Source organism: Ammodytes marinus (genome assembly GCF_949987685.1).
Source record: "Ammodytes marinus genome assembly, chromosome: 13".
Lineage (NCBI taxonomy): Eukaryota > Metazoa > Chordata > Actinopteri > Uranoscopiformes > Ammodytidae > Ammodytes > Ammodytes marinus.
In genome coordinates, this window is record NC_137217.1 from 4808915 (window position 1) to 4823776 (window position 14862).

The 14862-nt window shown below is 40.6% G+C and overlaps 2 protein-coding genes across 2 annotated transcripts in view; one reads left to right on the forward strand and one right to left on the reverse strand.

Moving 5' to 3' along the window:
* The window catches only part of tcaim (T cell activation inhibitor, mitochondrial), an 8721-nt gene extending 4755 nt beyond the window's left edge, over window positions 1-3966 (reverse strand). The window contains exons 1-3 of the mRNA XM_080038835.1: window positions 3906-3966; window positions 3220-3326; window positions 2718-2850 (exon numbers count right to left, since the gene is read on the reverse strand). Coding sequence (XP_079894961.1) covers window positions 2718-2850; window positions 3220-3290 — 204 coding nt within the window. The 5' untranslated portion in view covers window positions 3291-3326; window positions 3906-3966. The remainder of the gene's footprint in view (window positions 1-2717; window positions 2851-3219; window positions 3327-3905) is intronic.
* Window positions 3967-9571: 5605 nt separating this feature from the next.
* ggctb (gamma-glutamylcyclotransferase b) lies at window positions 9572-14206 on the forward strand (the record flags this gene model as incomplete). The annotated part of the gene is made up of 4 exons (XM_080038837.1): window positions 9572-9682; window positions 10275-10420; window positions 10906-11038; window positions 14039-14206. The coding sequence occupies 4 exons, from the start codon at window positions 9572-9574 to the stop codon at window positions 14204-14206; spliced, it is 558 nt and encodes a 185-aa protein (XP_079894963.1).
* Between the last annotated feature and the right edge of the window lie 656 nt (window positions 14207-14862).

Consider the following 14862-nt stretch of genomic DNA (forward strand, 5'->3'; position numbering starts at 1 on the left):
AGCTACGCGAGGAGTTCAAAAAATTGAACTTTTGTTGCTCCTACGCGAGACGATTAGCCGCGTTGGCCAATCAGCGTTGAGCTTGACCCTACGTCACATACATTGGCAGGGTCGGAGAACAGTGTACTGTACACAGAGGCTGATGCGAGACACCGAGGAGTAAATGTATTGCGGCGGCCGGTGCTGTATGAAGCCGCTCGGGGTTATACGTGGGGAAAGTAAACCAGGAGAATGGACTTCCTGGTTAATTCAGTGAATATGTGTAGCTGTGCTTTAGCCGATAAACAAAGTTAGCGCCGTATAGCATTAGTTAACTCACCCTGTTGTGTGCGGGCGGCTAGCGCCTCATATTATGAACCCAAACATGACGACTGTCCGCGGGACTTTCACGACAAGTACACGAAGCACCGGTGTTGATCTACGCCAGCCACGGTCCCCTGTCACGGTCCCCTGTCACAGCCAGGTAGGGTAATTTTGGCTACTTGCCTTTATGTTGTGCCGCCGTGCACCGATGCTGCTGTAACTGTGTTTGTTATGTAGCTGCCGTGAATATGCAATGCTGTTTTAATGCTAGGCTATTTGTGCTGTTCAGTTTGTCTTTTGGCACAGTTGTTGGCCGTATTGTTGTTGTTTTTGTGTGGACATGCACGCTGTTGTGTCGGGTCGGTTCTGATCGCAGCCATAGTTGATAAGGGAAATACAATATCGGGAGGGAGACTCGTCACATTACGCGCGTATAACCTTTTTTGACACAAAATGATCAAGCAACATTTTAGCCGCGTTACGCACGTAAATCTTACGCGTGTAAAATGCCTAGTGTGTTCGCACCTTTACAGTCATATGAAAAAGTTTGGGAACCCCTCTCAGCCGGCATTATAATTGACTCTGCTTTCACAAAAAATATATAAAAGTGGTATGTCTTTAATTTACCAGGAACAGCTAAGTACTGGGATGTTTTCCAAACAAAGATTTTTTGAAAAGCAGTATTTGGTTGTATGAAATAAAATAAAATGTGAAAAACTGGCTGTGCAAAAATATGGGAACCCTTGTGGTTTTGTTGATTTTAATGCCTGTAACAGCATGTAAAACTGATGACTTTAAACACAAAGTTGGTTGGATTATGTTGTTAAGCCTTGAACCTCATAGAAATGTCTGTTTAATCATGAGAAAATGTATTTTAGGTGCCTAAATGCAAGTTGCACTTCTCTTTGACTCTCTGCTGAAGTGAGACAGAATGGGATCATCAAAACAGCTCCCAAAAGATCTGAAAAACAAAGATTGTTCATTGTCATGGTTTAGGGGAAGGCTACAAGAAGCTTTCCCAAAGGTTTCAATTGTCAATTTCGACTTTAGGGAACGTTGTCAGGAAATGGAAGGACACAGGCACAGTTGCAGTTAAACCCAGGCATGGCAGACCAAGAAAAAAACAGGAGCGGCATAGGTGGAGGATTGTGAGAATGGTTGCACACAACCCACAGATCACCTCCAAAGACCTGCAAGAACATCTGGCTGCAGATTGTGTATCTGTACATCGTTCAACAATTCAGCGCAATTTGCACCAAAACATCTGCTTTTTATAAAGACCAAATAACTTAATTTTTGTCTCATCAGTCCAAAGCATTTTCTTCCAATATGAAGCTGGCTTGTCTAAATGAGCTTTTGCATACTCCATGCAACTGTATCTGTGGCGTGGGCGCAGAAAGGGCTTCCTTCTCATCACCCGGCCATACAGATGTTTTGGTGCAAATTTCACTGAATTGTAGAACCATGTACAGATACACAATCTGCAGCCAGATGTTCTTGCAGGTCTTTGGAGGTGATCTTTGGGTTGTGTGCAACCATTCTCACAATCCGCCGCATATGCCACTCTTGTACTTTTCTTGGTCTGCTAGACCTGGGTTTAACTGCAACTGTGCCTGTGTCCTTCCATTCCCTGACAACTTTCCTTACAGTAGAAATTGACAATTGAAACCTTTGGGAAAGCTTCTTGTAGCCTTCCCCTAAACCATGACAATGAATAATCTTTGTTTTTAAGATCTTTTGGGAGCTGTTTTGATGATCACATTCTGTCTCACTTTTGCAGAGTCAAAAAGAAGTGGAACTTGCATTTAGGCACCTAAAATACATTTTATCATGATTAAACAGACCTTTATATGAGGTTCAAGGCTTAACAACATAATCCAACCAATTTTGTGTTTAAAGTCCTCAGTTTTACATGCTGTTACATGCATTAAAATCAGCAAGACCACAAGGGTTCCCATATTTTTGCACAGCCAGTTTTTCACATTTTATTTAATTTCATAAAACTAAATACTGCTTTTCAAAAAATCTTTGTTTGGAAAACATCCCAGTACTTAACTGTTCCTGGTAAATGAAAGACATACCACTTTTATCTTTTTTGTGTGAAAGCAGAGTCAATTATAATGCCGGCTGAGAGGGGTTCCCAAACTTTTTCATATGACTGTATATGTCCCCTTATGGAACAAGGGGAGAAGCCACGCCCCCTCAAACACACACACACACACACACACACACACACACACACACACACACACACACACACACACACACACGCACACACACACACACACATAACCTTAGAACACCTCATGCCAGTTTAATGGTCAGTTTAATCTTTTGGGATTTTCCCCTTAACAAAATAGTATTTATTTGGATGTAAGAACTGCTGAGTGACCCATGCTACATGAGAGACCTACCCGCTCCCTGGGGTATTGACCAAAGAAGTCAGGATGGACCGCAAAATAAAAGGGTCTGAGAGCATTGACAGCATCCGCGCCTGACAGAGCTCTCCCCAGGAACAAATGTGTGGCCACATGTCTCCTCTTCAGCCTACACAGAAACAGATATGCAAATGCACGTTTTAAACAATAAAAAGATTTCCTGATCTACCATTCATTTTTTATGAAGTCATTTGAGTGTAAATTAAGTGTGACAACACTTAAAAATAAAAAAAATTTGCTTTTGTAAAAATTTGCTTTTGTTTTCTTTATGTCTGCCAATGACACAAACATCTCCCTAGAATTACCCACATACTTAAGCATGTTAGAATGCATACTCCAAATTGCAACTGGATGTATTAGGGCATCTGGGTATTTTGGCATGACATCATTGGGACATCTTTTCCTGGCATACTATTAGAGTATGGAAGAATGGTGTATAATGGAGCGCAGGGAATGTCTCATTGTCAAGCAGTGTTACCTGATGGTGCATCGTAGCAGAGCGTTGACAGACATGGCTGGTGCTGCTTGGCAGAGGAGACAGAGGAGCATTTAATCATGGCCTCTGCAGCCACTCCATCAGGACTCCTGATAGGTAGAGGATGTGTGTCACAGCACAGCTTCCAGCAGTGTTCATTCATTCACTTTGATGAAGAATTGAGGTAGTATAATAACAAAAAAACAACCATAAAAATAAGAATCAAATCGAAAAAAAAAAAGTTAAATACATTCTATAGTCCATCTGTTGTGGACTTCAGTGTTAGCAAATGATAAATAGACCAAGGATTATGCAGCCTGTTATTTTATATTAGACTGCAGCGTTTGGCTAGCTTTAAAAGTTATATTTAGCCCTTCAGCTCATCAAAACAAGTCTAAATAAATACAACAAGCCAAAATAAGTGTGTGTGTGTGTGTGTGTTTGTGACTTAGCATGTAGGGTTAAGGTCAGTGCTTCAGCGTTGTTTGTGTGACATCTACCTCTCAATGACAGCAACAAAACATGGCTCCAGTTAGCTACTGCAGCTAGCATAAACGTTTAGCATTGCTGGGACATGGGCCGTCAACTTTCACTGTCTAACTACTAAGAACTAGAAATAAGTTACAAGCTAGGTAGATAAAACTAACCACGATAACAAGCAGCAGCGAGCGAGGTGAATGTGCCCTCACCTCACCGTTCTAGGACCGCTACGTTAGCTCAGCTGATCAGGCTTTCCCGTCTGTCTTCTAGTTTCTTCTTCTGGCAAAGCAGCCGCACTTACAGCGCCTCCCAGAGGCACTGGAGGGCGGCGCAGAGTGGCCTACCGACAGTGGATGGGAGGGGAGTAGGATCAGCTTACTTACACATGATGAAGAAGGAATTGATTTTTATTACAGTTCAAATATAAGACATCATGACATGGTTTTCGGGAACTATTACTTAAGAAATGCAATTATTTAACTTGCATTTAAATCGCCTCATTTCAACCATATTTAAATAAGATATTTTGTCTTACAAAAGATAAATATCAAAAAATGTATTTTGACCATTTAAAATGACAAGTCCATATTTTATATAATACAATAATGATGATTATAATGATTATAATATTCCTTATGTTATTTTGACTAGTAACAATTCCACATATAGCCTAGCAGCATTTTCACTTTATAGTCACTGCATCGTGTGTGTAGATGGTTGTTATTGTAGATAAGGTAGTTTCACACAGGCTGGAAGTCACTTCACAAACATCACATCCAGAGAAACATTCATTTTATTTCAACATAAGAGCATTGATAGACATGAACACGAAATCATGATCCACTTGACTCATTCCAAATAAGAAAAACTCAAGTCACACTCAAGTAACATTAGTTCTCTATCCAATGTGTTGGGCCATTAACTAACTTATTTTTTTTAAATGTTCTACTATGATACTAGATAGTATTCATCTTTATTCTTGGCAATCTTCCTTATCTGATTTGTTTTTTCTCTCCCGTGGCCCAAAAACTCTTCTGTACTTTAGTATGTAGTATAGTAAAAACGAAAAAGTATGTGATTTGGAACGCAGGAAGTTTTTTTCTTTTATTCATGTTGAGTACGGGTCATTTTTTGAAACTCACAGTATCTGAGCAGAACCCACCGCAGACTGTTTAGAAGCACAGCTGTGTTTGTCCAGCAATAGAGCTTTTGGATTTGTTCTATTTTTATTTTATTTATTTTTTCAGCATTTTTGTAATGCTAAAATGCTTCTCCTGGTGTGAGCTATGTTGAGTGAATCCCTCCAGTGGTGATCACATGTGCTCTGGGTGGCTCATGTCTTGGACCGGCTTCCCCTCATAACAGATCTGATAGACGGCTGTGAACAGAGGGAACCTGGACAGAGAGTAGTCAGACTACATACCGGAGGGGAATGGGCTGAAGCATTAAGATCACAACCTAGCTTTAATGTTACATTATGATTCATAGTATGTGGGTTTAGTTACAGCCCACACCAGGGCAGCAACTTACTATTATGTTCATTATCAAAACTGTTTTTTGTTCAAACTCAATCCACATATTGTTTAGTCTATCAAATGGCAAAATAATAATACAAAGTTTGCCTGACCAACAGTCCAAATCCCATTGATATTAATGAGGACAACAGAAAATAACGACAGGTAAACGATGAAGCAAATCAAAAATTCCTAATTTCCTAATCAAAAATGCACTTTAAAAAAAAGCTGTACTATGTAGGATTTTCAATTGAAAATAAGTGTCTCTAAAACTATGTATACAGACATGGGATTGACACCCATCTGAACACCTCGCTCTTACAGTTTTTTACGATCGCACAAACACTAAAATCAAAAGTATGACACAATTATCAAAACCTTAAACTCAAGAAGCAAACCATTGGCCCTATGTGCACCACTATAAGCACAAAGTCAGCCTCACACTTTTTGCAATACACACAGTGATTTGCAAAACACTAAACACACTTAAACACATTAGACACAGAAGTATATCATGATGTCACCTCATTGCAATTCCAAAGCACTGACTGTCAAACTACCAAACACATGAGCCAATCAGTAAACACAACCCCCAAATGCACAAACACATGATTTCTTTATTCTAGACACACCGATCAGGTTCAAGCACTATACAAATGCAGCAGGTAAGTTCACCTGCCTTTACAGTAACCAAAATGGAAGGAGTCAGAATAACAGTGAGAGTGAGGGGGTTGAATCCACAGAGGAGATGGGGTCCTCCTCTGTCATGCCAATATTAGCCCTTACACACCTCACATACTCACATTTTTAGACTGATTGTGAAACATAGTCACAGCAGGTAAACAAATGCACCAGACGCAATACATTGTCATTTGGGACAATGTGTCATTCCACCATGCTGCTTGGTCCAGAACTGGTTTCTACACCATCCACAGTCCACAGTTCACAGATACCTTCCACCATACTCTCCTTATCCAGTTTTTCTCTGCATGGTGGTGGAAGGATGTGGATGAAATTCACTAGATCCAGCTAGGCGAAGAGATAATGTTGGGTATTTTCTATACTGTATTTTCTGTTTCCTTTATCAGATTTTTTAAATTTATTTACAGTATTATCTGTAATGTGTAACCTGTACTGGATACAGTATTGTATGTGTGTTGTTGTTTGCTGGGATAACAGTGTTATGCAGACTACTGCACACATGTTTGGTTGTGATTTTCCATGTTGACTGATTTGGGTGTATGGAGAGAAATAAATTATATTTTCCTCAGTCTGCAGCATTGGTCTTGTCAAGTGTTTGGTGAACTTATTGTATATTTGCACTTTCTCTGTGTACTTTTTATACATTACTCAAATCACTGAGAAGTAGAATTACTAAAAGTGTTTAAGGTTAGCAACAGCAGTGTTTAACTGGTTCAGACAGAATTAAGTCATATGAAAAGTGTGTGTTTCATATGGTAACAAAATATGTTTTTTATAAAATAGTGTATAGTTTTGAAAAGAGTATTTCATTTTGCAAAGGGTCTGAGGTGTTTTGGTAATTGAGTGTTTGGTGTGGTAATTGTGTGTAGTGTTTTGAAAAATCGGGCCCTGTTTTCAAAATCGTGCTTAAGCAATCGAAAAAAACTGTAACAAGAAAGCATATACGATGAATTGCCTAAAGTGTTAAACTAAACCTTGAAGTCCAAACATTACTGTGGTAATGGTCTACAGGTAAATACACAGCACCCGTAAATATTAAAGAACCAAGCAAGACAGAGGCCTATAACTATCTGTATGTCTGTTCGATCTATTTATTGCTGACTTGTCGTTTGTGCTTTATGTTTTTGTGAGTATTGTTGTTTTTTACTGCTGCTGGCTGCAAAGCAATTTGCCCCTCGGGGATAATAAAGATACTTGAACCTTGAACTATATATAGCCGGATAGATAAAAAATAAAAAGAGTGTTGTATACTGACTTGTCCACCAGAGCCTTTTGTTGTAGGATGTGGTGAACCTCAGCTGCAGTGGCTGGACCCTGGAGCTTCTGACCATTCAACATCTCCTTCTCCAGCTCCTCAATGCTCTGACACAAGGTGGGAAAAGCAGATCATGTAAAATTGCATCATCAATGACTTGTATTCATGTAGAACTACAACAAGGGATCTCCAACTTAAATACTAGACTTTTTAGTACCTTTTTAATGCCACTTAAAATGAAAGGTAATGCCAACGTCAAGGAAGGATATAATGGAAATCCTTAAGGTGAAGTAAGCGATTTATTTATTTGAATATAAGTGTTAAATCGCTCTTTATTCATACAGTGATCACTTACATAATGTGCGCGTTTCATAAAGCCGATCTCTCAGTCAGCTGCTCTGCATGTAATCAGCAAATAAACTTTTTGTCGGACCCCGAAATTAATATCCAATCACAAGAGAGAACGCTACAAACCGACACCCGTCTCACTCATGGTCTCACTGCCAGTGCACGCCAGAGGACAGATGAGTGAATGTTTATGCGCCTACAATGGCGGAGCAGGTAAAAATCCTTCCCAATGTCTGTTTTGATGGTTTTTATCATGTTTTATCACAATTACTTATCTGAGATGGTGCTAGATAACTGGCTGCTTGAAGACCGCAGTGCATTAATGTGGTGACGTAGGGACGAGCGAGGGGACCGCTAACTGCAGTAACTGACAGGAAGTTAGCTAAAAGAACCATTCCGCTTACAGCACCTTTAGGCCTACGCATTTTTGAGTCCATCTCATGAAAAATGGGAGCAAAAACAAAAGTGTTGCGTTTATATTTTTGTTGAGTGTAGAAAAATAAATAACAAAAAAATAAATAAAAGCATAGAGAGAGAGAAAATCAGAAACCATCTTCGTACAGCACATCTTGCTTCTTGTCTTATAAGGGCGTGTGCTAGCTCTGGGTTATGATGACACAGCAAAATGGATGAAGTATGTTTTGTGTGTGTTGTGTGGAACTGGTTCAAAGATGAAACACGAGGGCGCCCTTAGCTCAGTTGGTAGGGCGTCCCCCCCATGGGCCTCGGCCAGCAGCGGACCCGGGTTCGATTCCAGCCCGCGGTCATTCTCTGCATGTCACTCCCCTCTCTGCCCCATTTCAACTCTGTCTCTACACTGTCAATAAAGCATAAAAATGCCAAAAAAAAAGATTAAACACAAGAAAACAAGTGTTTATTTTGAGAACTTTTCTTCTATGTCTAGATATACAGGTCATCTGAGGCAACTGACGCTCCTGTGAACATTCTGCTTCACTGCCAAACTTTCATTTTGTGCTTTTTCGGGGCGATTTCTGACCCTCAATCCACTGCAGTGGAAGTTACTTCACACCGACTGAGCCTCCGAGTTAAAATAACCAGCTATGAGACGATTAGAAAGAATAAGCAAGAGGCAAGTTCAAGTAGCCCTGTTAGGATAGAATAAACAAGTATAAAATGCTGACCCAATTGTAGCATACTGCATGCTAACTAGATACTTTTTATGATCAGTTGAAGTACGTAGAATAGAAAAAAATAAAAAGATAAGAGATTTGGAACGCAGCCAAAGTTTTTTCCCATGCTGAGGCGTGTTATTAGTATCTCATCTGACCCTGAACAATTCAACGAGTTTATTATTAATCTATTATATGGGCAGACTTCGTCACTGGACAGGAAAACAGAAAGACAACAGCAATAAATGAGATAAGATAGCAGATTGCCCCTCCTGAGATTATTGTCAGGAGCCGCCACTGTTACATACTGTTTTTTTATGGAGTGTTGTGAGTTTATTTGTCTGGCTATCAATCACAAAAAATCCTAATTTTTAATTCCATAAGGGGGCCGACCAGTAACCATGAACAAAATCCAGTGTGAACACAAAGCCGACACTCTGTTAATGGGCATGTTGCTATCTACGGTGGCCCCCTTTGTTTACACAGTTTACAGGACCTAGGTTGTTTTTGAACAGAATCACTCCCTTTTTAACACTTTAATCAATTAAAGGTGAACGTGTGTGTGTGTGTGTGTGCGTGCGTGCATGTGCGTGCGTGCGTGCAATCATGCATGTGTGTATGTGTGTGTTACAGAACCTATGTGTGTGGCTCAGTGCAGTTGGCTCATCAACACATGAGGCAAACCCTGTATTGTGAGTGTGAATAGGGTTGGGTGGCAGTGCAGGGTGGATTAGCATGAGAATGGTGTGTGTTAGTGCTGGAAAGACCTCAATATATACTATCTATGTACTCAACCCTCACCTCATGCTCTATCAACTCGACCCTGTGCTACTCCCACAGCTTGCCGGCTCTCCACCTTGGTCACTGTGGCCTCACCTATCGGCCCGATACTCTCTGTTCTCCTCCTCCTCCTCCAGGCACAAACCATGGACAAAAACCACACCTTCCTGTACTTTGCATATGGCAGCAATCTGCTGAAGGAGCGCCTCCAGCTCAAGAACCCCTCTGCGACAGTCCACTGTATAGCGAGGCTCAAGGTACGTGTTTTGGGATACAAAGAGCATATTTCGTGTTCCCTGTTTACTTACCTTTACTCAATTAAAGGTGCAGTGTGTAGAATTGATTGATATTTCTCAGAAAAAAAGTATTTGTAGAAATGTAATATAATATTCGTATGTTTAAATTAAATAGAAAATTAAAGTATTTAAGAATGAGAATTTTATATCTACATAGGGGCGGGTCACCCCACACAGAGGCTGCCATTTTGCACTGCCATGTTTCTACAGTAGCAGAGAATGGACAAACTTACCATATGGCCATATGCGTTCTTTGTACTGAATACAGCGGGTGTCCTGGGAAATGCACCTGTTGTAAGACGAAGAAAAAGTTAAAAAGAATAAATAACCAAATTCATCTTCCCCTCAACACTTGATATTGTGGAAAGACGGCAGTGGTGGATGATGCTATTTTTAGTAACTAGCTTCTTTTCTTTGAAGGCCACCATAGCTTTTGTAATTATTTGAAAGGGAGAGGTTAGCAAGGGAGCGTTGCAATCTAGAACTTTTCACCACTCGATGCCACGCATTTTTCGATATTACACACTGCACCTTAAACTTACTTTCTTTTCAGAACTATAAATTGGTGTTTGGGAACTATAAAGGCCTGGCTAGTGACCGATGGCATGGCGGTGTGGCCACCATAGAGCACAGTCCAGGGGACGAGGTGTGGGGTGTGGTGTGGAGAATGAATAAGTCTGATCTGGAGTCTCTAGACAGGTAAGTGTAAAGGTGGAGTCAGTGATTATGGAGAACGCTTCGTTGTCAAAATCACTATTTGTCAAAATCAGTGAATATCTCCTCACGACCCGCTGCTTGCCTTGCCCTGAAAGGAATCTGGTGTGACTACACAGCCTCTCTGTAAACTGGTACAATAACAAAGGGGGACCATCGTAGCCAACAACATGCCAACTTACAGACCCTAGGCTGTGTATTAACACAGGATTTATTTTCTGTACAAACACACAGTACGGACAGGTAGTGGATGGTGAGGAGTTTCTCTGATTTTGTCAAAAATGCATTTTGACAACAAGCATTCTTCAGAATTGTTGACTATACCTTTAAATGTCTATGTCTATTTCTTTTATAGCCTCTCCTGAAATTCCCTGAATTTTTTTCAGTGAAATTGACATTTACCGTGTGTTTATATTGTGTGTGTGTGTGTGTGTGTGTGTGTGTGTGCGGGCGTGCGTGTCCACACTCAGTCAAGAAAATGTGAGGTTAGGTGCCTACAGTCCTGTGGAGCTGTCCGTGCAGACAAAGGGTCAGGAGCTCAGCTGTCGTACCTACATAATGAACAGCTGTGTGTATGCCCCGCCATCGCCACAGTACCTAAAGGTAAGAAGGTATTCACTGCAGCCTTGCTTGTGTGAGCTCAGAGCACTTACATAATACGTATGTAATGTCCGAGGAGTAATTATTTCCGGGGCAGTTGGAAATTACAAACAAATCCTTCAACCCCTAGGGATAGCAACTAGCCTGGTCCAACCAGACCATCGTACTTCATTTCATTTGTACAGAAGGTCTGGCAGTGCTGTAATTGGCAAACGTTCACTCATGGAGGCGGGTGTCTGTTAAAGTTTAAAACTATTGGATCTGCCCAGTGCCACTCTGGATTAGCCAACCAATCGCATAACGTTTGGTCGTCACGTGTGTCATGAGCCGGCTTCTGGCAACTGAAACTGGAGCGCGACTTCGACGTCATCGTTCTCAGCCACTCGCTCTGTTCGCTGATTGGACCGGCTGTCGAATCTCCGGCAAAACTGGGAAATGGGCTGTACACCCAGACTGACTACTGAAGGGAAAATAAAATTTGGCCGGAAGTAGGCGGGCGGGCGGAGCCAGGCTAGATAGCAACGGGGCTTACCAGAATATTCACAGGACATTTTAAATTTACATTATACAGTTTAGAAATAAACTTCAAAAACCCAAAAAGAACCAAATAATACCAAAAATTGTTGCGCAATTTATCAACTGTAATATCTACAACCATTCAACATTCCAAACTGAGGGAGAAACACATTGATAAATATTCACGATACCTAACCAAATACCTACACAAAGTACTTCATAACCATTTAAGATGAAAAATCATACAAGGATGTTGTTCTTGGCGAACACAATATCAGTGTTATATGCTTGAATTTGTAATAGTTAAATAATTAAACTGGTTGCCCATGGATGGCTTTCTCCTAAAACATGGCTTTGGAAATTGACTTTTTGAATTGGCCTATCTCACTCTGCGTGAGGCCAAATCATGGTTGTTTGATGCTGTTGTTTTGAATTTTGAAGACAAAGGAATACAGTCACCAATCAGATCAGGGCCGTCATCACCTATTCACTCCTTCCCATTTCTCTGTGTGAAGCATCTGGAATATGACTGCGTCAGCTCACAGCCCTAGTCACCTGATCACCTAGCCAAAATGCCATGACACATTTGACAGATCTGACTAGCATTGTGAGCTACTGTACATTACCAGATTGTTCTTTTGCACATTATGTGAGAGTTCCAAACATGCCTGAGAGAGCAACAGCTTAATGCTTTGTCTTCTAAAGTGTGTTTTGCAAAGTACACGCCATTGTTACCCCCTGTTATGCTTGGCTCAAGTTGACTGTATTTCTTTGGATCGGGACTCACACTAATTCACATGGCTGTTACATACACAACAATACAGTGAGTGTCCAGTACAGGAGTACAGGGGTGTAAAGACATGTTGCTGTGTGTTATCCAGCCATGTTCAGCACCCACGTCCAGTGTATAGTCATGTCCCAAAATCCAGTGTTCGGTAAAATGCACGTTCTAACTAAGGTCATACTACACCCCTATTACAACTCCCCTAATGTATACTTCAACTTATTGGAATGTGATGCATTCATTTTGATGGCCTTTACCTTTTGTAATAATAGGGGAGAGTGGGGTGAGTTGTGGGGGAAGTAGTTCCACCCCTTGTTTCTAGAAAACAATAGAAGAAATTGGTCATGTGACCACATATTTTTGAAGAGCCATCTATTTGACTCATCCTGCTAACAAGGGAGACACATGGAATGAGATGTAAGCACATTTGAGCTCAAACAACAGTTTTTTGCCTTGATCAAGATGTTGATTATTGTGTCTGAACAATTATAAACAAGTTTGAAAACATTTGACACATGTTTTAGTGCTTATATGCTACACTAAGAGTATTTGCAGTTAGCACGATGTTGGCCCTAAACTGCTGCATCATGCTAGTTTTTACAAAATGCTGGCGTTGGGGTGATTTGTGCCAAAGGGACTGGGGTGAGTTGTGCCAGTAGCATGGCTGTATACGCTTGTCACTAGAAAGAAAGTGATTGTCTACAGTAGCTCAGAAGAGACTGACATCCATATTCCACTTAACGACACCGCTGATGAGAGTTCAGATGGCCAGAATGATGATGATGATGACAAGGATCTGTCTGCTGTTGACTTTGACATTGTGAGCTTTGCAGGTAAAACCACCTAGACCTGCTAGGCTTTGTTTAAGAAAATTGACCTTCAATCTTAGTAAATATTTACCTTATTTACTTTAAATAAACCTTATTCATTTTTATGGCACAATTTACCCCAACCTATTCTCTCCAAAGGCACAACTTACCCCGCACCGAGACCACTTTATTTTCCCCAAAGCTATATTTATTAAACAGTTTTTTCAGATCCTAAGTTATTGTTGCCAGGGATGCACAAAATCCTGAAATATATGCACGTTTTAGTTGGAAGCCCCACTCTCCCCTACTTTCTTTGTGCCCAATATCATTCCCAGTTTCAAACATCTCCTCTCTTTCAGAACAGACATGGTAAGAATTGAATAAAATAGTCTGTATCATCACCATGTTCCAACGCCATATTTCTACAGTAGCACAGAACAGACAAACTTAACGGCCTTATGCATTTTATAAATAGTGGGTACCCTGGGGAAGTTCACCTGTAGGAAGACAAAGAAGAAGTACTATAGAATAAATAACTAAATACATCTTCACCTCATCACTTGATATAGTGGAAAGACTTGAGGCAGTGGTGGATGATGCCATCTTTAGGAACTATCTTTTTGTCCTTGAAGGACAGTAACTTTTTAAAATTCTTCCACTGTAGGGTTAGAGACGGAGCTTTGCGATCTAGAACTTTCTCCACTAGATGATGCCAAATTACACCTTTTTCTGACATACTGCACCTTTAAAGCGTAATACAGTTGACGACAGAGTTTCAAATGCATCAAGAGTGAGCTGGGAAGACCTTTGAATTGGGGTGCCTTGTGTTGGTCATAAGAAAAAATCAGGTACTTCAGGGACAGTCGGTATATTGAGCTTCATGGCCCACTGCAGGTAATTGTGATGGGAGCGGAGCAGAACGGCCTGCCAAAGGACTACCAGGAGAAGCTGAGAGCCATCAAGACCAACATGTATGAGGGTCCTCTGCCCATGATGGCTGACCTGGAGCAAGCCAGAAAAAGAGTCAAAGAGAGGGCAAACTCTCGGTCTGATGCCCGATAATCCAGCACAATCCAGGTACACTTTTTTTTCTATAGTATCTCACTGTATCACCGTGCTTTAGCTTAGCAAGTTCCCCATAGGTAGCTTCTTTGGGCCTCATTTGGCTAACCTTAAAGGATTAGTTACATAATTTTTTAACAGTTAGCTTGTTGCCTCATTGTCCCGCTCAAGAAAAGGCGACTATGTGTGCATTCCCGATAAAGAAATAGGCATAAATCGCTCATCCAGATCAGTTTTCAATTCAATTTTAGCTCTAACATTGGTAGTCAAGGGGAGCAGGTCAAAAGATAAACTTAAAAACATCACTAAACGCTCCTGTGTGCTTTTCGGACTTATTTGTTTTTCACGTTATGTTGGGCTCTATATTTCTTACACATTATGTCATTTAAGAGTCATACATATTCGAAGGAAACCAGCCGTTATGTGACCTTCCTTGTATCCTTCCAGTATATACAGTATTTGATTGAGTATATTGATCTGTGGGCCTTGATTAGTAGTGGAGCTTTTATATTTAATCAACAGCCCATAAAACTACACCAGCCTCTCTTTAAATGCTGTTTTTCTGTGATAACATCACCACCAACTGATTTGGAATATGTATATCTTTTTTTTCTCCGCCATATGGAGCAATCTTAAATACATTTAACTTTTCCCCA